The sequence below is a fragment of the Salminus brasiliensis genome, chromosome 15, assembly GCF_030463535.1.
Source record: "Salminus brasiliensis chromosome 15, fSalBra1.hap2, whole genome shotgun sequence".
Classification (NCBI taxonomy): domain Eukaryota; kingdom Metazoa; phylum Chordata; class Actinopteri; order Characiformes; family Bryconidae; genus Salminus; species Salminus brasiliensis.
The window spans coordinates 22,938,169-22,960,348 of NC_132892.1; the positions used below are offsets into that span (position 1 = coordinate 22,938,169).

Sequence of the window (22,180 nt, forward strand, 5' to 3'; positions counted from 1 at the left end):
TGTTGTCTAGAAAAAACTGAGTTTTATGAAACCGCTGACGTCACGACGCATGTCTGATTGCTAGGTTGGCCCATTGGCTAGGTTGTTTCTCTGAGCCAGGCCTCGCCCACACGTATCTGGGGGGTTTTGTCTGTGTTTATTTTCCTGCCTACACGTTTTTTGTCCCGGAAAACTGAGCTTTTCAAAAACACTTTTCAGGTGAAGATTAAAAAAAAACAGAGATTATGCAAATGCTGACTACTTGCATTGTCATTTGGGATTAACCCCCTGTGTTTTCTTCCTTCTTTATGGTTTTGATGTCTCTCTTCATGAGGTACTGTCGCCCCACACAGGGCTAACATGCTTAAGCAAGCGTTTTTGTCTCTGTGATAACAGAAATATTTCCAAAAACAGACAGAGGAAAATTTCCCTATGAAAATATGTGAATGTGTGGATGGGGCCTTAGTAAGTAACCCACTGGTCAGTGTAGCTCTTATTTAAAAAAAGTTCACACTAGCTGTAAGTTAGAGCAATCAGCACAGTAGTTTTCGGTTCCCGGTCTTCAGATAACTTAAGTAACTGAAGTGTTCTCCCTAAGCACGGAGACTCAAGAGCACTGCACAACGTAATTAACAGAACTGGTTACTTCACAATCCGTGTCTGTTGTTTTTGGAAGACTCGCTCTCTCCCTTCCATTTCCTCCATTCTCACACTACATCCGCAACCATTGCGATATCTGGGGGGCCTTTGACTCCAAGCCAAAACCACCATCAGTCCCAGTCCAAAAGCAGTGGCTAACCTATAGTGTTATATATATTGTGTTTTACAAATATACTGTATATGGATTGAGGCTGCAATATGGGTAGTATAGGGGTAGCCTTACACTACCCATCAAAAGATTTCATCAAAAGGTTCTTGATAGGCCAAGCTGGTGTTTCAGAGGCTTGGCAATCTGCCTTTGTTTTTCTGAAAACCTCTCACTGACATCTTTTACTCAAGAATTCATGCAAAGCCATGGATGAATGTTGAACATCACTTAGCTCAAATGACAAATTTCACGTTGGCCCCACATATGGATGCCCACCAGGGTTCATGATGAGACCAGGCGGGGTTAAAGATGTGCCCTATCTAGGTTGTAGACTGCATACAGGGCCTAGATGGGACCCATATCAGAATAGGGTGGGTTGTAACGATGGTGCAAATTTGGAAATAGCCCAATTGGGTCCCAGTAAAATGCCCACCTGGAGCTAGGTTTGTCACCAGTCCAGTAAAATACAGAATTATCCTTTATTTGGCAATTAAAATAAAGACACAAAAAAGTCACAATTTGTTCCGTATTTCCATAAAAGCCCATGTCTCTCACACACACATCAGCACTAAGTTCTCAGTTTGCTTTCTTGATCACCCCTTTAGTAAAAACACCAGCACTAAATAAAACCTACCACTGATGTGGGCGCCCCGCCCCACAGGAGTCGGGCCCTTGGTGGTCATGGCCCAGAGGAGCTATGGTGGGCGTCCCTTATTTTTATTTCTGAAAGGTGGCAACCTACCTACCTGGAACCCACCTAGCTTATGTTTCTCAGACGTGAGCCCCACATGAGCATGTTGACTGGGCAAGGTTTTAGGGAGCTTTGAGCTTCTTTGTTCCACGAAAAAGTAAAATATTGGCACTTTCTGCAGTTACTACAACAAACCACACAGTTGGATCTGTCTGCCAGGACAGTAAACAAGCGAAACCGTATCATATCAAGACTGGAATGTTGCAAATTCTCACCTTTTCTGCCTTTGGTATGTCATGATTGACCACCACAATGGGGTCTGTTGCACACTGTTGGCAGTTGACTTGTTGTGCATCTGGGCCTTTAGGTTAGATTCAAAGCCTCCTTGGATCTGGCGCATGAGCCTCAGAGTGGAAAGAACCACTGCTCTGTAGCAACGCTGAACTGAACTGCATCTAAAGATGATTTCTCAACCTTCTCGTCACCACGGGCGCTGATTAATGTAAAATCAGATTCGCCTCAACACAATGTATGAAAATATGGAGCAGCTGGGCCGTATTAGCGCTAATGTTCAGAACAATAAACATGCCGTTGTGATCGGAACTGCAATTTTAAGCCTGCCTCTTTGAGTGAAGAGGAAGATGAAACCACTACCACATGTAGCGGAGAACAGAGAGTTTAGATGAGCTCCACTGGACAGAACCACTGTACAGCTCAAAGTCTTTAGTCAAACATAAATGCTTAGATCCACTTTGTGTCAGATGAAGAATGATGATCCAGGATGAGCTTTCAGCATGTGTTTATAAAGAAATGGAAAGCGAAAACACGCTTAGGCTTGGAAGTCCTAAGAACCGCTAGATATATGGCTTCTACGGCTGTTCTCAGGACTTCCCAGTTTGGCTCCCAGCTAATTATGGCTTGACAATATTCAAATTCAGGACTGTTCCTACTCTCCTTAGCAGTAAGCATCCTGTGAAGATCATTCCAGGAGCACAATTGGCAGTTCTGGAAGAGATGAGAAAGAACCCAGGAACGTTGATGTTCACGAAAGGACCAATAAGGCCGATGCTATCCAAAAAAACACTGCAGCCTCTCTCAAGTTTACTCCAGAACCCCTGGATGTTCCACAATGCATCTGGAGACATGTTCTCTGGACAGATGAGCACATCAACACCAAAACCTCATCCCAACTGTGAAGCATGGTGGAAGGAGCATCATGGTTTGGGGACAGGATACCTTGTGATCCGCTTGATGGAACAATGAGTTCAATGGTACAAATTGAAACATGAGCAGGAGAATGTAAGGACAGCCGTCCACGACTTCAAGCTGAAGAGACATGGAATCAACGAGAGCAGTTGTTAAAAAAATGACGATGATCTTGGAGCAGCTCTTGGAGCAATCCTAATCATTTTTGATAAACAGAAAATTCCTCCTCAACATTGTACAAACTTCAGCAACAGGAAATTTTAAAATCAATGGTTCACTTACTTTTTCTAGCCTGCGCTGTGAATGCTTAAACAGTATGCTTAATTATAGACAGAACAGCACAGGTGTTTGTGTGTTATTCGTTAAGTTATATGTGTTTGTCTATAATTTTGACTTTGATGACGATCAGCCCACATTTTATAGTTAATCAGTACAGAAATCCAAGTAATTTCAAAGGGTTCACTTCCTTCCTTGCAACTGTAACTGTGCCTCATCACAACTGACCGACATGTCTATCTGTTTCATGTTTGCACAGGAATAATCTTCTCTGTCCGGTGCATATGGCTATCAACAGGCAATAAGCCATTACACTGCTCTAATCATAATCCTTCTCAATCTGGGTGTCCCTCTGTGCATGAGTGTATCATGAGTGAGTGTGAGAGAGTGAGTGAGTGACTTTGTGTTCGCCCGCATTGGGTATTAACGCTAAATGACAGGTCTTGTTATCACCTCCCGTCTGTCTGCTCTCAGCTATTCGCTAATCTGCGACACAGGAGGCCCAGAACGCCTCATGACTCTCAGGCCCTCTGATCGATCACTTGGGCTGCTGCTCTGTGATATCTTCTTCGCTGGTTCATCGGTTAGGGGGTTAGGAGACGTGTTGGAGGAAGATGAAGGACAGTGTTCAGACAGTGTGACCGAGCTACATTTATTAAATCTGGTGTTGAGACCATGTTGTGTTGTGCTGCTGCTTCATGTTCCGCTCCACAGCAACCCTCTTGTTTGGACACAGCTGCTTTCTGAGTCTTAAATATCTGTGAAAATTGCCATGGAAACCACTTGGCAACACCCAAAAACACCACACCATAGCAACCATCATATCAACCACGTGAAACATTTTAACAACCATCTGAAGTACCGCTTTAGCAACACCATTGTACCCACTTAGCAAAACCTTAGCAACCAGTTGAAATACCATATCTATAGCCATCGCAACCACCTCTAATACCTTAGCAACACCATAGTAGTCACTTAGCAATACCTTAGCAACCACATGGAAAACCTTCAGTGACCGTCCTAGCATCTACCAAAAAACACTATTGCAGCACCATAGACACCACTTAGCAATACCTTAGCAACCACCTAGAACACCTTAAGAACCACCCTTTCATACCATAGCAATTATATAGGAACACTTTAGCAACACCATAGCACAATTTCAGCAACGCTTTAGGAACCATCTGGGACATCTTAGCAACCCTCTAAAATACCATAGCAGCACCCTAGTAATCACCAGAAATACCATAGCAATACCTTAGCAACCACCTGGAACCTCTTAGCAACTACATGGAATACCTTAGCAACAGTCCTAACAACCACCAAAAAGCAACATAGTAGCCATATAGCAATACCTTAGCAACCACCTAGAATACCTTAGCAACTGTCCTAGCAACCACCAAGAAACAACATATTAGCCACTTAGCAATACCTTAGCAACCACCTGGAACACCTTAGCAACCGCTCATTGCAAACCCTGGTATACCATAGCAATCAGCTAGGAACACTTCTAACAACACCATAGCAACACCATAGCACAATTTCAGAAACACTTTAGCACCCTCCTGTAGCAGTAGACCCATCTGCAACCCTCTAAAATCAACCAGGAACACCATACCAGGAACAGATGATACCATTGCAACCACTTAGCAAAAAAATAAAATTAAATAAATGAGTAACCCTAGTAACCACATAGCAACCTAGCTCAGCAACGGACTGGAAGGGGAAACCACTTAAGCTGTGCAACGATTCTACATTTTCCTCTGGAAATGCACTCTTCCAGTTTTATTAGCTGGGTCTCTCTCAATAATTAGAGCATCTATGGTTTCTGTGTAATATTCTGCACATGGCGCGGTACTGTAGCACAGAGCTACAGCTCAATAGAGGTTTTGTTTAGCACAGAGGGGGCATGGCTGCAGGCATGTGGTGTGTGTGTGTGTATGTGTGTGTACTGACCCTCCTCAAAGCAGCCTTCTTGCAGCTGCCTCAATATTCTATTACAGCAATGACTCAGGAAACCGATAGAAACACCTTCACCTATATCTTGTGATTGGAGCTGTACTTCAGTTGTCTATACATGTCTATACATTATCTTTTGACACAATGTCCTTAATATCATTGCTATCCCAACAGTTCTGACCTTACTGACCTTTCTGACCTTACTGTAACAAGGTTTAATCTCCAATCATTTTGGACTCATTTATATAGATCCATCCTCCATGAAAGGCTCACATAATGTAAAGATAGGCCTGTGTCTTTGTTCATGCCCATGGATGTACTGGTTCTTTCAGACAGTGTTTCTTTCCAGTGTTTGTTTGAGTGTGTGTGCGTGTGTGTGTGTATATGTGTCCGCCTGTGTGTGCTGAACACCCAGCAAACACAATCGCTGGTAGTCGTGGAAACCTCCAGCACTCTGCAGCTGCCATTACGAAAGCAGATGATGGCAGTAAACCTAACCTTGTGTACACACACACACTTTGTACCCACTAGCTGCAAGGGAGTGCTTGTTTCTTCTGCACTTCTATGTGTCGTAGTGAAACACTGGCAGCATTGCCTGTCCTTGATTGATACAAAAATAAAAAGAAGTGTTAAATTTAGAGCTGTCCTGCAGTGCCAAACGTTCAGGCAAGACAACTGAGAGAACCGCTTCATCTTAAGGTCATCTTTTCCAGCAGCAGCTGTTTTTTTTTTTCATTATATGAATCAATCATATTTATGAAAAAAACAGTGTTGAATGTTTTCTTATATGTAATTATTATATGCATTATATGTAAGTATCACAAATATATTCCTATGCTACATTGTAAACAGTTGGTGTCTTAAAAATGGTGGTCAATCTGCTGCCCTAAATAAATAAATAAATAACCTTAATTTATTCATGGGCAGTGGTTGCACACAACAGCCTAGAGCTGTAGTATTTTTTTTGTCAATGGTTCCACACAACTACTAAACCAATGAAACTACAGTAAATTAGATAGCAAATAAAATTCAATTATGCACTCTAAACATATATAACATAAATAAATATTGACCATGTTGACGTACTTGTACTTGTGTTTAATCAACTAAACTTCAATAAACCTGTGCAGGTAATGTCATAATGACAATTAATAGCTTCTTTTTGTAAAGTCTATGACATTAACTGCATAGGTTTATGCATCTTCACAAATGCTGATGGCATAATTCTGCATTATTACATGAGGGGGGTTAATGTTGCAGAATGTAGCCAACATTCATATAATATATAATAATAAACAATATATGGTTTCTGCATTGACATCGCAATGTGTGAATACACAACAGTCACATCACATCTTGGATACGCAGAATGCATTGTTAATATCACATACTTAACTATATACATTACAGATAACTATATTAATAATGAATAAATATAGTTAATATCATGCAACCCTACTTAGCAGTGAGAAAACAGTAACCAGCTATTACAGCCTTCAACCGGGCAGGCATTCATAAGAGAAGGTAGTCTGGGGGGAACAACTAAATGCTGACAGTGAGTGAGGGGAGGGGGCATGTTTGCAAATACAGGGTGTCAGGAGCCAATAAGAAAAGTAGCAGTTTTACTTATCAGAGTTGTACTGCCCAAACAAAAGGCATGTAAATTCATTACCAAGTCCGGTGATACACCCTCCAGCCCCAAGCCATCAGTGGCCAATAAAATTAATTGGCATTGCATGGCCATCCCAGAACGCACCTTATGTGCAAATGTCATGGTGCCTACAAGAAATAATAAAGGATGGCAAACAGTATTTATTTAACACTTATTTAAATTAAAAATTCATGTTTAGATGCAAAATATAATAAATATGTGTCAAACCAGCATCTTCTTTACGTGAAACCACCAGCCACTCTTTTTGAGTGTACAGTCAAATCTTGAGTAAACCGAGCTTCTCATAATGAACGACTATATGAATTCTTGACCTGTTATCTTAATATTAGAAGTTCAGTTTACGTAAAATTCTAGTGCCAAAAACTGAAACCCAAGATTGTCTTAGTTCTGTAGGTCCTCCTCAGGTCTTGAAGACTGCTTCACTCTGCTTTGTCCTATTTTCATAGCTGCTGCCCACACGTTCTTCACTGCTGTCCACACACCTCCTACAGCGGCTGGATTTGTGTTTTCCACACGTTTCTCAGCGCAGTCCCACAAGTTCTCTATGCTGTTTAAATCTGGAGCTCTAGAGAGGTTCATGACATCAGCTGAACTTCCTCACTCCTCAACCCACTGCATTGGTTAATAAGCATTACAATGTCTTGCAGATTTGTTGACAGATCAAGCCAGGATTTGTGGTTCTCCACCACAAAAGAATAGCTAGATCCTTCAAACAAATGCAGACATATCCAGTCGCATGTGTTGCTAAACATCCGTGCACCTTCACTTCGTCTATGTAGTTTCATGCTTCAGTTCCTCAGGGTATGTAAAGGGTATGCTGGTTTTAGAGTAGTTACCAAATGATTCATAGTAGTTATGAAAGCCTTAAGATTCATAACTAGATACTAGTTCTACAGGGATATTATTCTATATTTGTATCAGTGTTTAATTCAGTAATAAACAATATGGAAGTCAATAATTGGACAAAGTAGACACCTTTGTTAAGCTATGTATACATTCACTGTATTAGGAAGATCTGTATACCTATGCATCTATTATCTAATAATGGTATAATAATGAGTAGGCAGCAGTTCTGCGAACAGAAATGTAGATAAGAGAGGTCATCGGAGAATGGCTAGACTAGTTGGAGCACACAGGAACGCTACAGTAGTTTTGTATTTTTTAACATATTTAAACATCTGGAAATTGGATCGTCATTTGAAAATAATTAAGAAAATAATCTGGAAAATAATTAGTTAATTTCATGGGTGTTCTAATATTTTCACATGTCTGTATACAAGCTAAACAAGGTTTATAGGCCTCCTCGTCTCATCATCTGCTACCTTATAGAAAGTATATGTCAAGCACTCCCTCAATCTGTTCTACTCAAGATGCTGCAGCAAACCCCGTTTACAAAGCGTTGCTGCTAAAGCAGTAGCTACATAAAGAGTAGTTGCCCATATATAGTGCAAGAAGAAGGTACATCCTCCCTCTTTCACCTCCGTCTGCCCGCAGCAAGGATTATCCCATGTGGAAGCACCTAAGAGAAGTGAGAGAGGGTGTAAAATTCCCGAATTGGAGCCGGCCCCTAAAGTAAAGTAACGGCTGCTGTAAAAAGGCCGAATAGATTAAAGATGGCCTTACATCTGCAGCGGGACACAAAAACGTCAAGCCGACAGCCACCTGATCTGCCTGATCAGAGCCTGCTTCCAGAATCTAGTGCCTGCAGATTTACAGGTTTAAAGTACAAATTTTAAACAGCGCAGTGAAAAGTGAGTCAAAGAAAACAAGCGCAGGATTGTATATGCTTGCATATAGCCAGGTCTAGGAAATGGCCTTATGGTAAGAGGGTCTATAAATTACACCAGACCACTTTATAGTTGGCAGCAGATGCTCTTCGCTGCTTGGCCGCACGCAGAGTCAACAACAAAGAAACATGGCAATGCAAGTCAAACACAGGTACCATAGCAATAGTCTTATCTTATCTCACAAACGCAATATGCTCCAACTCTGGGTTTAGGATTAGTATCTACGTATCAGCTTCTGTGAGAAATAAGCAAAGCTGTACAGCATATTACTTTCTTTATCTCTAGATGACAGTGTGCCATAAAGAGCCAGAAAGCACACAAACATGTCTGCAGCCGTACTGCTTATTTAACAGAACAGTTCACGGTAATAGTGTGATGGTTCAGGCTTAGAGTCTGTAGAGGTGTTAATTAGTGGGGGATAATCACAAGTGTGAAGAGTCCTAAGAGACCGTATGGAAGTAAAAGTCTGGGCATTGGTCAAAATCTTACTTTTAAAAATAAAAGACTATAAAGCTAGTAGGTGATTAATTTTCTTTTTTTTTTCTGTAGAGGACTGGTCTGCGATTTCACACTTCAGATCCTGAACGTATTTTCATATTTTGTTGTTTTAGCCTTTGCAAACACACCGCACTGCATTCAGTTAGTAATCCACTGTCCTAACTAGTGTTCGCAATTTCAGCATGACAATATGCAGAGCAGCGAACGGAGACAGTGAGTGGGTCTAGTGTAATTAATACTTCTATTTATAAACAGTAAATTGAAGTAGCTGAGCTCGGAATGAAGCGTATAATAGGCTGGTCTATTAACAGAGCCAATCCACTGTGGGTTATTTACTGGAGTGTATTATGTAAAGTAATACGTGTCTGGGTTTAAAGCACAGAGAGACATCCTGACTGGCTTAGTCATGTAACAGCAAGGACTGGCATCAGAGCATTCATTTAAAAGCAGTAACTTGCAAACACACACACACACACACACATGCTCTCACACACATGCTCTCACACACACAAGGCTAATGCACACCAGCAGGTACATTCATACAAATATCGAAACTATTCAAAACCTTAATGCCCTTCTTTAAATCCGGAAATATAGGCCAGTCCTGCAAACAGGAGGCTGTGTGGGAAGCCAGTCAGACTACAACTGTCCAAATCCTAATGCTGAGACTGTCAGATGATAAATAGTGCAGTATACACTATGTGTCCAGATGTTTGTGGACACCCCTTCTAATGAATACATTCAGCTACTTTAAGTTGTACCAACTTGTCCCCTTTGCAAACACAGATGTGCAAATGCACACACAGCTTTTCTAGTCCCTGTAGAACTAAGAACTGAAGTATGTTCATAACTTTTAATGGAAGTCAATGTAATGTTTAATTGAAGTCATTTTGGAGCGTTTTTATTGGTCCATTCGCCATGACATTCTTACACATTATAAGGGGTCTTTTGTATGACAACTACGTTTGATGTTTGATTTAATAGCAGAAGAATTGTGTGAAAAAAGCCTTGCGAGCCAAACGTCTGGCTGTCATCAGAGAGTCTAATGCATTTTGTTGCCTAACGTGGCAAAGATCTGCCTACTCTGACACGCTGCCTGTTGGCTGTCAGACACCGTCAGGCCATTGCTGAGTGTTAGTGGCCAACCGTCACCCGTAGTCTGTGTGGTGTGTCCATAGTGTTGGCTCCAGTCGGTTCTCATCAGCGCTGCTTTGGCTGATTGAGCATGTTGAGTTGGCATCGGCAACAGGAGAGTTGTGAATCAGCACACAAGGAGAGAAACGAGAGAGCAAAGCAAAAGAACTGCACTTTAGGAGTGAGCACAAAGACAGTAGTCTCATTTTCAAGGCCAGCGCATATTATATCAGATTTATAATATCAGACAGCTACTTTACCTGTTTTTTGCTATTCTATGATCTGTTGTGCAATTTTCCTGGCTGATTCTGAATTACGTCCCCCCCCCATCATAACCCATTGCTGACACACACACAGCTTGTTTAGTTCTTATGTAGAAGTACATGAACATGAACCTGTTGAACCTATGCCTAATGCCAGGTGTGGGCTATAGGGGTATAAAGCCCCCAGCATTGAGCTGTGGAGCTGTGCTCTATCCAGTACCTTTGGGATCTGTTGGGGGTGAGGCTGAGTGGTGATCATCCAACTTGTTGCTAAATGCAATCAAATCCTCACCCCAAAATCTAGTAGAAAGCCTTCCTAGAACCATTGTTTCAGTCAAGAAAGTCAAGAACCTAAGACCAGTGCATGATGATCTCCCCCCATGAATCCTTAGTCTCAAGTGTGTGGAGCTCCCAGGGTTCCAAGGCCCTTCTGAAGACTTTATGTCCATATCTTGTTCTAGTGTCATTCACATGCCCCTTCTCTCGTTTACTTTATGACATGCACGTTCCATGCGCTAACTTATGCTAGCTGCAAAATCTGCACGCCATGTGTGGAGCTGAATGCCTGCTCTATTGCCCCCCGACCGCACCATGGCTCTGGCACGAGCTGTGATTTCATTTTGATCAAAGTCGCTGCGCTCTGGCCCACAGCTCTATGGTTTGCTATGGCTTCCACTATGGGTCTAATTGTTAAAAGGGCTGGACGACCGCAGAGTAAATATTATTGCTAACGTGATTTTGGCACATTGTTTTTTTCCATACCATCAAGAAAGGGAGAGTGAGAGACTCTAGAGAGGTTTGGTTCATTATCTGCGGACGATTGCCGTGGTCCATTCATAACATTCAGTGGGGGGAGGGGGCATGGTCAAGGCGATAGAAGGCTATAGAAGCTTTAGAAAGATTTGGATGGATAGTAAACCGTATGAAGACATCTGGGAAGACATCTGGGAAGACACTCTTAATGAGTTTAATAACTTTCAATTAATAAAAAGACGGCTAGACCAAAGGCAAATCTGGCAAAACCTATGACTTCTAAGGGTTAACCCCTTAAACAGGCTATGGTCCGTCAGCGGGCCGAAAGTGTTATTACAAACTTCTATGACCAGAGAATAGACCCACCAGTTTGTACAGAGGTCCCTGTAGTTACTGAGAAATACATAAGACTTACTGCATTAAAGAGAGTTAAAGCAGCATTATGTGACAACTGGCATTTCTTGCTCCTGGGCTCCCCCTACAGTCAGACAGTATAATGCTCACTTTGAGGCTCTTATAAAGGACACAGTCTAATGTGCATTTCTGGACAAGCTGAGAATTACAGAGCCGGCACTGATTTTGAAAGTGTTATTTTAGTGGTAAAATTCTGCATAATGTTGCTTTAAAAAGCACCACCAACAAAATCATTTTACCACAGGGATTATATGGATGGTTCTTGTAATTATTTAGATTTGAAAAGGTACAATCCCTTCCTGTTACACTGCAGGACTGACGTCAGAACAGCGTGAGTGAGCTTGTGGCAGCCCCGGAGCAGTGTAGTGAGCTGCAATAAGAGAAGCTACCTCAAAGCAGTGATGACAGGTTAGGTCAGCACTCTGACTCTATGGGGTCACTCGCTCTATCTGCCAGAGCATATGGAGGAGGCAGTCTTCCCAGAATGTCTCAGAGGAAGGAGCGTGAGTGCTTCTGTATGACCCGGTCGTGTCTGGCGGGTTGATGATTTGATTGTGTTTAATACATTCTAATGATATTATAAAGTAGATCTCTGGCACATAGGTCCTTGCCTTGGTTTGCTTCAAGGAGTGGATCGATGTAGGCCGACTCTAGATGCAGATCAATACATCAGGCCTTTCGTACATTGCTGAGTGCAAAAATGGAGGTCAGAGGGAAGTAGGAAGACAACGACTCAATCCCAGAAAAGATCTGACACCAGTGCGATAAATTCTGCAAGCTTTTTAGCTCACTTTGTACAATATTCGCTTGTGCATGGGTTGCAGGTTTGAGTCAAGGTGAACTCGCCCTGGTGTCATATTTCCATGTGTTGTTGGAATTGCAGAATGCAGCTGCTCTTGCAGTAGATACAGACAGCATATGACAAGAGAGATACCTCGTTATTGTGGTAGAAATATTGGTCAGATCGCTAGTATGCTAACTATTAATGAATCATAGACACATAGAGTCTGTAGCTGTTTCTTTATTTTTCTTCTTTCTTTATTGCAAATATTCAGACCTATCACAACATGCATCATCACAATAAGTAAACCAACAGGATAGCAGCAAAATACACCAAATCCTCCAATAATGAATAGACTGTAGGTTTAGTATTTAGTCACTATGTTAACTATTGTAACTAGTAACTATTGTTACTATGGACAGAAAGCTGAGGCTGCAGTGTGCACTGGCTCAACACATCCTGATTTCTGAGGAACACAGATAGTTGTATAAAATTTGGCACCAACATCTTTGATGCATGGATGCAACCTGCCTAGGGACATGTTGTTTTGTTAAGGGACATTAAAGACAAATATAAGAATAGTCACAAAAAAACTTTTTCATGATAATCCTAAAACTAAAAGGATAATTCTGTTGAGTAATGTATGTCCAAATGTTAGGGAAACATTCCCTCAGTTTATTAAATCATTTTCTTGATTCAATAAATCATTTACACAATTTGTTCTTTTTCTTTTAATTGATAGATCATTCCCTCAGTTTAATAATGAATTCTCTCAATTTAATAAACATTGATCTAAAACATTATTCCCTTAATTTAATAAATCACTCTCCCAGTTTATTCAACTGTTCCATTAATTTAATGAATAAGTTTCTCGATTTAATAAATCATTCCCCAAAATTTCATAAATCATATCCTCAATTTAATAATTAATTTCACCAATGTTATCATTCCCTTGTTTTAATCAGTCATTCCCTTGATGTAATAACTTATTCCCTTATTTAATAAATCACTCCGCCAATGTCTTTAATTGTTCCATCACTTTAATAAATAAGTTTTTTGATTTACAAAATTTCATAAATCCTTCATTTTATAAATGTAATAATTTGTTCCCTTGATTTAATAAATTGTTCCCTGAATGTAATACATTTGAAAATTTGTTTAATGAGTTAATGAATAATTCCCTCAAATTTAGTAACTAATTACCTCCATGTGGTTCATTTCATTTAACAAATATGAATAAAATTACCCTAATAAATAAAGTCCTTTCCTCAATTTAATAAATTGTGTCCCGAGTTTCCTCTAAACTGAAGGAACACTATATTAAACTGAGGGAGCGGATTGTTGGTTTATGATGGTTTGGTGGATTATTAAACTGAGGGAGTAGATTATAAAGATGAGATGATGGTTTATTAAATTGAGGGATGTTTCATGTCTCTAATTGTTATTTTTCTATGCTGGTAGTTCAGGGCTCTGTACAGTACTGCAGTAGCCCAGTCGGTAGCTGATAACCCAGCGGTACCATTACACGGTGCAGCGTTGTCATGGTTACAGCGTGCGCGTCACGTGAGCCGGGAATTTTATTATTATTATTATTATTATTTTTATTTTGTTTTTTTTTTATCAAATATGATATATTTTAATGAGCACAAAAACACACTAAAACACCCGCAGTGAAGTGAAGGCGTTGTCGCCTGAGCTCTCTGTAAAGTCCTGTGCTGCTGTTTGACGCTGCTCTCCATCAAAGAGCACTTGTGCACGGTGGAGGGGGGCGTGTCCGCACGCTGAGAGGGGCGTTCTGGACCCGCCCCTTATGCAAATGAGAGTGTGGAGCCTGCGCGTGGCCGCGTCCTGTGAATGAGGCAGGAGTGGCCGTGTGTTTACAGCAGCAGCAGCAGCAGCGCCAGAGCCAGAGCCGGAGCCGGAGCCGGACCTCTGAGGGAGACAGAGTGCGTGTGTGTGTGGATGTGTGTGGACGAATACAGGCGAGCATGTCGTCGGCACGGCAGCGCTGCGGCTCCAGCGCCAAACTTTAAAAAACGAGGAGCGACGACGAGGTTTGGGAAGCAACCGGCGCTGAGCCATGGGAGGCCAGATAACCCGTAACGCCTTGTACGGTGAGGAGACCGCGATGTAAAGACGGCTATGAGTGTGTGTGTGTGTGTGATTTCATTGGTGTGTACTGCCTGTGTGAAGTGTGATACCGTGTCTGGTCCGCTTACAGTTAACTACAGTAGCAGTCCGTTATTTAGGGGCGCAATATTGGAAACACCATCTGTATAAGGAGGGCTGGTGGAGCAGCTCCACTCAGCCTATAGATATGTACGGTCTATATATACACTCAGAGTGGGCCTGTGTGATAGTGGGCTATACACGTATAACCCAGTCGCCCCCCAATACACACCGTAGTTGTACTGTACAATACACAGGCTGTCTGCAGTGACATCACATAAGATGCATCCCCCCGGTTTTACACCCAAGCTAGGAGAGAGCTGCATATAGTGTGTGTTGAGAGAGAGAGAGGGGGGGAGAGAGGGAGTAAGGGAGTTAGGGGGGATTTTTCTTGGGGATTCCCTCCACAGCTCTGGATCAGGGCAGTTTTAATAGCTCTGCTTTTCCACCACGCTTTCTGTGTACCAGAACAGACCAGCTGGGTCCAATGAGAGCCCACCCAGTCAATAAATCAATGGTGTCGTCCACCACGGCCCTTTAAAGCAGGCTTCCCTTTAAAGCAGGCTTCCATCGGGATGGAAAATTAGATGGAATGGTAGACGCATGGCCAAAGCTGACCAAACTCAAACCCAGGCTGACCCCTTCTGCCCGGACGTTACCTCTGAGTGATGCAGAAGGCTGGGTGGTGGGTCTACGCTGCTGCCTGAGGTAGGGTAGATGGTCTACAGATGGTCTGTAATAAAACTTTGGAGAACCATTAGCTTGTCTTTTATCAATTGCTCAATGAATGTAATTAGAGAGAACAATCAATGTGCTGCTTTGGACTCCCTCTCTCCCTCTCTCTCTTTCACTCTGCAGCTGACTGGCCTTGGGTTAAATCCCATACTGGAGTATACAAAAGCCACACGATCATTAATTCTAATTAAGACGCTGTAGTATATCCACTTAAGCAAATCTGCTCGGCTAGCGAATGGTCAGTCCTCACAGACTCCGAATATTAAGTGTGTTTATTGGTGTAGACCTGATAATAGCCTGAAAACGGAGGTATTGGCTCGTATGGAGGTACTGGAGAAGGCTGGGACACTGGAAATCATGTTAGTGTTGTGTTCTCCTCAACCTTTGGCCAGTTAACGTCTGTAATTCTGTCTAAGGATGCACTGATTGGGCTTTTTATGGTCGATTCCAGTTCCAATATCTTCACAAAACAATGTTTTAATGAGATATTTTAAGACAATAAGATCTTTCTTGGCTTTTTATGAGGAAAGTGGCAATATTAATAATATAATTGGCTGTTTACACCTGGTCAGTTCATGGGACTAGTATCTGGATTGTGTCCTGATAAGGTTTTAGCCACATGCCTTTAATACACTTGGTAGCCTGATGTGTTTCTGGTTAGTCAGACTGAAAAAAGATTGCTATATTATAGATAAGCAGTTATTACTGGTGTTTGGGATGTACTGGGAAGGGTTTCGGGTGTGGAATAAGTCTTAGTCTTGATACCCAAGACACATGAAGTGACCAGATGTTAACAGGGTTTATGTATCTCCAATTTTGCAAATTCTTCATATATTTTTTTCAAATGATAATTAGAATTTTTCACATGATTCATGATAATTGTACCAATAGAAATGCTCCCAAAATTACATTGACTTCCTTTGAAAATGATTTATTTGCTGTAAAGTTGGCATTTTGGAGATACAGGGCTTTTGCTGGACTTTGTCAGCTCGTCCAAAAGCACAACCTGACTACCTGTGTATTTAAAAGGGGTGTAGCGATACACTCACACCATGCATCAGGTTGAGTTACAAGGGTTTAGGATTTGATAACCTCATGCTGACTGTATCCACGTTGCTGCATAATCTGCTAACGTAACTAGAGATGGGAGGTGGGAGGAGTGAGGTGTTGATTGGTGCCGGTTTGTTGACAGAGTGATGTTTAAAGAGTGTGGATGCTTTAGAAATTAGAATGAATAGAACATTCATGTTCCACATTTTACACTGCGATATTTTTCAGTGCAGCCCTGGAGTTTAACTGTGTAAGAGAGAGCAACGGGTTTGATAGGAACTACATAAAAAATTGATATGTGTCTGATTCTGAATGAAGATGAATATATTTACCAGACCAGAGTATTACAGGAAAGAAAAACAGAACTGTACAAACTGTCAGCTGTTATTGCTAAAAATATATGATTCTATTATTAGAAATGACCAACATGGGTGTCAGTGAATTTATACAGTTGCAAAGGCTGTGAATGAGGTGGGCCAGAATATTATATCATGATATGGAAGCACATGATATTGATATTTTGACACTTGCTATGATTATTATTATTTATTTTTTAATTTGCTAACACAGTAGCGAAATATACAGTTAGTCAGTCTTCTGCAACTACTGACGAAATCCACAAAAAAGCATATTGTTAATCACCATAACAAAATTTCACGAGATCAATGAATTATCGTCATATTGCCTACCTCTACCTGTGCGTATAAGGTCTAATGTCTCTGGATGTCGACGCCTATGTATTGAATGCATTATGTTATACACAAATATATCGTCACTGTCGCAAAAAAAAAAATCGTAACTTCACATTAGAAGGAAAAAACATCCAAACTTTTAACGGAAGATTTATACCACGTCATTTTGGATAATTTCATCATGCCAGTTTCAAATTCTGAAAAAATAAATAGATGCGTTTTTGTGCGACAGCTACAAAATATAGATATATTGTTGCTAACATGCAAAAACACAGTATAAACAACGGGTAACATTTAAATTATGGGTAAAAGTGGAAAACAGTAAAACATTAGATAAAACTGGCAATTTAAATTTAAATTTTTTTCTTTTCCTTAATTTAGAAAATAATCTGGTTACACTGACTTTCATTGAAGGTTTTGACGTTTTTCAGTTCTCTTGTGAAGTAGCCTTTTTGAAGTTTTAAGCGTGACAGTAATATATATATATATTTAGACATCAACCTGAATTAGACTGATAGTGGACGCATCGCAATCCCATTTACTGTCTCTTATTCAACAATTCTCTTCAGGGTTTGGAGACCAGGTTCTGGTCCCAGTCCAGTATAAACGGGCATCCTCCTCCCGGGCTTCGCGCCAAGGTCATAAAAATACAGCACACAATGGAGCTCGCGAGGTTGACCTGCTGGCCGATTACAATCACTTCCTGGTACCTCTTTCTCAGCAAGGAGCCGCGTGCCTCGTTTTAAAGCAGGTTGACGCTGGAGATTAATGGCCGACACCAGTATACAAGGCTTCACGGCCAGATAGTGTACATTATTGAGGTAGTATTTTAGCTTTTGTGATGTGTCAGGCTCAAAGAGGCAGTGCGATGGTCCGGATATGGTTTTACAACTCGCCATGGAGAGGCTACATGAGCTGGAGCAGAGGCAGAACGCTCTGTTGAAGGGTTAATAGTGTCTGCATGTGTGTGTTTGTGGATGCGTATGTGGGATCATTTCTTACTGGAACCCATTTTCAGCTCCTCCAAGAGAATTCTGACGAGAGCAAGGTTGCTAAGGCGAGAATGCTGCGTCGCTCCTGTCACTCCATATTGAGATATTGAATTCATGCTGTCATGAACTGCTGAATGAATGCGACTGTGATTGCAGTTTTAATGGGGTATCGATTGCCTTAATGACACGCCACTACATCAAGCGAAAACCAGCGTGGTTAATGGTGATGGTGAGGATGACCTCTATGCTGCCTTCTTTGGGGGGCGGAGGCAGTGATGTAAAGAGAAGAGGTTCTGGACACTGATAGTTCACTTGATATGAAGATGATGAATGTCGATACTCTTTACATATTTAGTTGTGTTTCATATTTTTTCACAATAATACTAATTTATATGTCAGAGTGTTGTGCTAAGCTGTGGAGCAGTGGAACTCTGTCCCCTGGAATGATTTTTGGGATGCGTTGGGGAGTTGGGAATGAGGTTGGGTAGTGATCTTCAACAGCCTGACCTCACTAACTAACGCTCTTAACACTGGATTCAAGCAAATCCTCACAGCAATGCTCCACAATCTAGTAGAAAGCCTTTCTTCATACTCTTGATGTCAGAAGAAACAATCAATGAACAGGTGTCCCAATACTTTTGTCCAGTAGACTACTAGTTATGTCGAGGTTGCAAGAGCGGGAGCCTGGACACAACCACACACTCACTCTTGCTCCCTCGCTGTGATGACATGGGTGTGTTACCGTGGTGTGACAAAAACATATGAGTGTGGGTCAGGTGGCACCGGTGCTTGGTAACCGTGCCCAGCTTCTGTCTCCCGTCAGTGTTTCATTATGACTCACTGAAGCCTTTGTCTAGTAACACAAAAGCATGCGTGATGGTGGCACGCGCCAGCGTTTCTAGGCACAACACATCACCTGCGAAGGCAGACGCATCACCAGCTTGGCACAAACTGAATCGGTAAGCTGCGACAGCGCAGGCCGCCTAACTATCGGAAGAGCTATTTCCTTGAAAGCACTTGTGTTTGTATGACCATATTATGCTAATTGTTGCACTGGTGTCAAGTGTTTCCACCAGTGATATTCTTTCATCCTTACTGTGAGATACAAACCTGTGCACTGCAACAAAATCAGAGCCCAAAAGTTGTTGTTTTTGTTTTTTTTATCTAAAAAAATAAAAAAATTAACAGCTCATCATCATTCTAACCATACAAGGTAGAGGTAAAGCAGTGCTACTAGCTCTAGGGGGTCTTTTGAAAGCAGCTTTCCTGCTACTCAGTGGTATACTTTAAAGAGAGTACACATTAATACATTGGAATCATGCCCATATCAGCAGATAACAGTTTAAAAAGGTAGGTCTAATGCACTACCACCATGGCCTGGGGGTTGCGAGTTCGAATCCTGAGCCATGCCGCTAATTTGCCATCAGCGGCCAGAATCTGAAAGAGCACAATGCTGTTTTGGCCATGCTCTCTCCGGGTAATAGATGGCGCTCTCTCCCACCTTCGTTCTTAAGCAATGTTGGCTGGCACAGGCCTGTTAGCTGTTGATGCAGCGGAGCTTGGGACCTGGCGTGTCGGCTGCCCGGCATGCTGTGTCGGCGGGGGTTTGAGAAGAGGCAGTGGCTGGCCGAACCAATGTTTAGATTTGACCAACAATTTAAACCAATATTTCATAATACATTAAATAATAGTGCAACAGTGATCTAATATTTTACATTTTGAGATTATTATAGTAGTAATATAAGCTTTAATAACTTATTTCTAACTTAGCTTGATTTTTATGTTTCATAAAAACTTTGTTGGGTTCCTTGGGTCTGTGAAAGGCACTACACAAGGCTATGGTCACAATACAAGCCTCATTCATCAATTCAGATTTTTTCATTTAGCTTGATCAAAAAATTTGATCTTGATGGTTGGCATTCATAAATGTCAGTGACCTCAATCTGTCTGTAATGTGAACAAATCTGTTTGAGAGCCAATCAGCTTGTTGGTTACGGATAAAGTCCCGCCCTTCACCATTCCTGTGTAGTGATAAACCATTACTCAGTACTCCCTACGCAGTTTGACGTTCCCTGTGGTTTTGAATCTCACTTAAAAAGTCGGAATTCCTTGTGTAGTCCACCTCACAGGGACTACATTACTGGGGTGATTGAGAGTGTACCTTAGGACATCATCCACAAAAGGGAAAAAAAGAGGGTTCCCAACTGTAGTATAAATGGCTCTTCTTACCTTGGGTAGCACATGGCACTGCTGTGATTCTCTCCTAGACACAGTATGCGGCTTATTGTGGACTTAGCCTGCAACATCGTACACTGTCTTTAATGGCTAATTGGTAAGAATTAGCTGCTTAGCTCCCTTGCGCAACACAGACAGTCAACATCATCTTAGGTCATCTCAGCCTGGTTGCCAGACGTGGTCTGGGTTGCCAGGTTGACACAAAGCAGTTGAGCCCCCTGACAGCTCACATTGCATGGTGTGGACGTTATTACATGGCCAGGATGTCTAAATTATTTATACGCCTCTGTCTTTCCCTGGCATTTGAAAAATTGCCGGGTATAAACGGCACAGTTTGTCATCCCTTAGCAATTCAGGCTTATTACACTGTCTGTTTGGCATACTAAAAATGTACACTGCAATGTACAATATACACTATATGGACAAAAGTATTGGGACACCTGCTCATGATTGCATTCAGTGACAAGAGCGTTAGTGAGGCCAGGATGTTGGATGATCACCACGGCCACCTCATTCCCCACTCCTCAACTCATCCCCAGAGTACTGGATGAAGCACCATCCATCATTCCACACAGTTCCACTGCTCCACAATGCTTTGGGGGACTTTATACCCCTCTAGCCCACACCTGGCCTTAGGCATGGTGCCTATTCTGTTGGCAGTACTTCTCTACTGGGACTAGACAAGCTGTGTGTTTGTGCATTTGCACATCTGTGTCAGCAGTGAGTGCAATTTAAAGCAGCTGAATGCATTCATTAGAAGGGGTGTTGCTAAGTTTTACAGTTTTGGTGAGTTTCATGCCAACTTCTACCAACACCATTGTTTGCCTTTATTATACTGTAGCTGTACTCTTGGAGATAAGGGTGCTTCAGAGGGTTCTCTTTAAGTGATGAAGCACTGTATTATGTATTATAGAATAAGCACTGTTGGTTCTGTAAAGAACCATAATCTTTATTACAAACATGGCTCCAAAAGTGGTTCTGTGGTCCCTTTTAAGCACCTTTATTTTTAAAGGTATAAGCAGTTAATCTTAGGGAAACCTGGTCCTGTGCCCATTTTCTATTATTAAGGCTTTCACATGAAGCATAACTGGTACACTGGGGATGCCAGGAACATATAGCTACATGAAGTCATGTCTTCAGAGTGGACCTGGCCATGACATTGGTGTTTACAGCTAGACCAAATGGAGAATGTCAAGCATGCATGCATGCATGCAAAAAAAGATCATTTGGGCTATTTTGGCATACACGTAGGCCTGTTATTCTTAAACATGCAGGCCTGCGGTCACCACAATTAGCTTGTTTGTTTGAGTCTATAGACCCATTGGTGTGATTCAACGCAAAAGCACCAATGGCTGACCTTACAGTAACAAGCTGCGAGGTGTTACAGTCATAGACAGACTCAAGCACAATAATTATTTATGATTTGCTGACCCCTTTTGAATTTCAGTAAAACCTTTCTGGTCTGGTATACGCGTATCAGTGAAAGAATGTAGTACTCTACACGTCCAAATGTTTGTGGACAGCCCTTCTAATTAATTCAGCTGCTTTAAATTGCACCCATTGCTGACACAGATGTGCAAATGCATGTACACACACACAGCTTGTCTAGTACCAGTAAAGAAGTACTGTCAATAAGACAGAATATATGACTCTCTGGAGCAGATAAACATGAGCTTAATGCCAGGTGTTGGCTATAGAGCTCCTATAGACCAGGTGTGGGCTATAGGAGGGGTAGAAAGCCCCCCTAGCATTTATGGTTGGTGCTCCATCCAATAGTTTTTGAGTTGAAGAGTTTGGGGATGATGTGGGATGATCCTGACCTCACTAATGCTTCTGCCACTGAAACGTGCAATCAGATCCTCACAGCAGTGTTCTAAAAAATTAGATCCCTAGACAGTAGAGATGGCTAATCCAACAAAAGCAGGATAAAGTTTTTTAATAAAAAAAAAACAAACAAACATTAATTTTGGATGAAATAATGAATGAGCAGGTGTCCCAATACTTTTGTCCATGCAGTGTGGTATTAGCTTATTAAAGGGGAATTACACTGCTAAAACTGGATAGCCACCAAATGCTAATTAATGGT

At 41.6% G+C, this 22,180-nt stretch overlaps 1 protein-coding gene across 2 annotated transcripts in view; it reads left to right on the forward strand.

The window, feature by feature from the left end:
• Window positions 1-22,180, forward strand: part of neurl1aa (neuralized E3 ubiquitin protein ligase 1Aa) — a 101,239-nt gene that overhangs the window by 26,055 nt on the left and 53,004 nt on the right. Inside the window, exon 1 of one of the 2 annotated variants that reach the window (XM_072657403.1) lies at window positions 14,056-14,335. The exons of the other annotated variant lie outside the window; for it this stretch is intronic. Within the exon in view, the coding sequence (XP_072513504.1) occupies window positions 14,302-14,335 (34 nt within the window). The 5' untranslated portion in view covers window positions 14,056-14,301. Of the gene's footprint in view, window positions 1-14,055; window positions 14,336-22,180 lie in introns of those variants that run through there. 2 annotated transcript variants of the gene reach the window in all.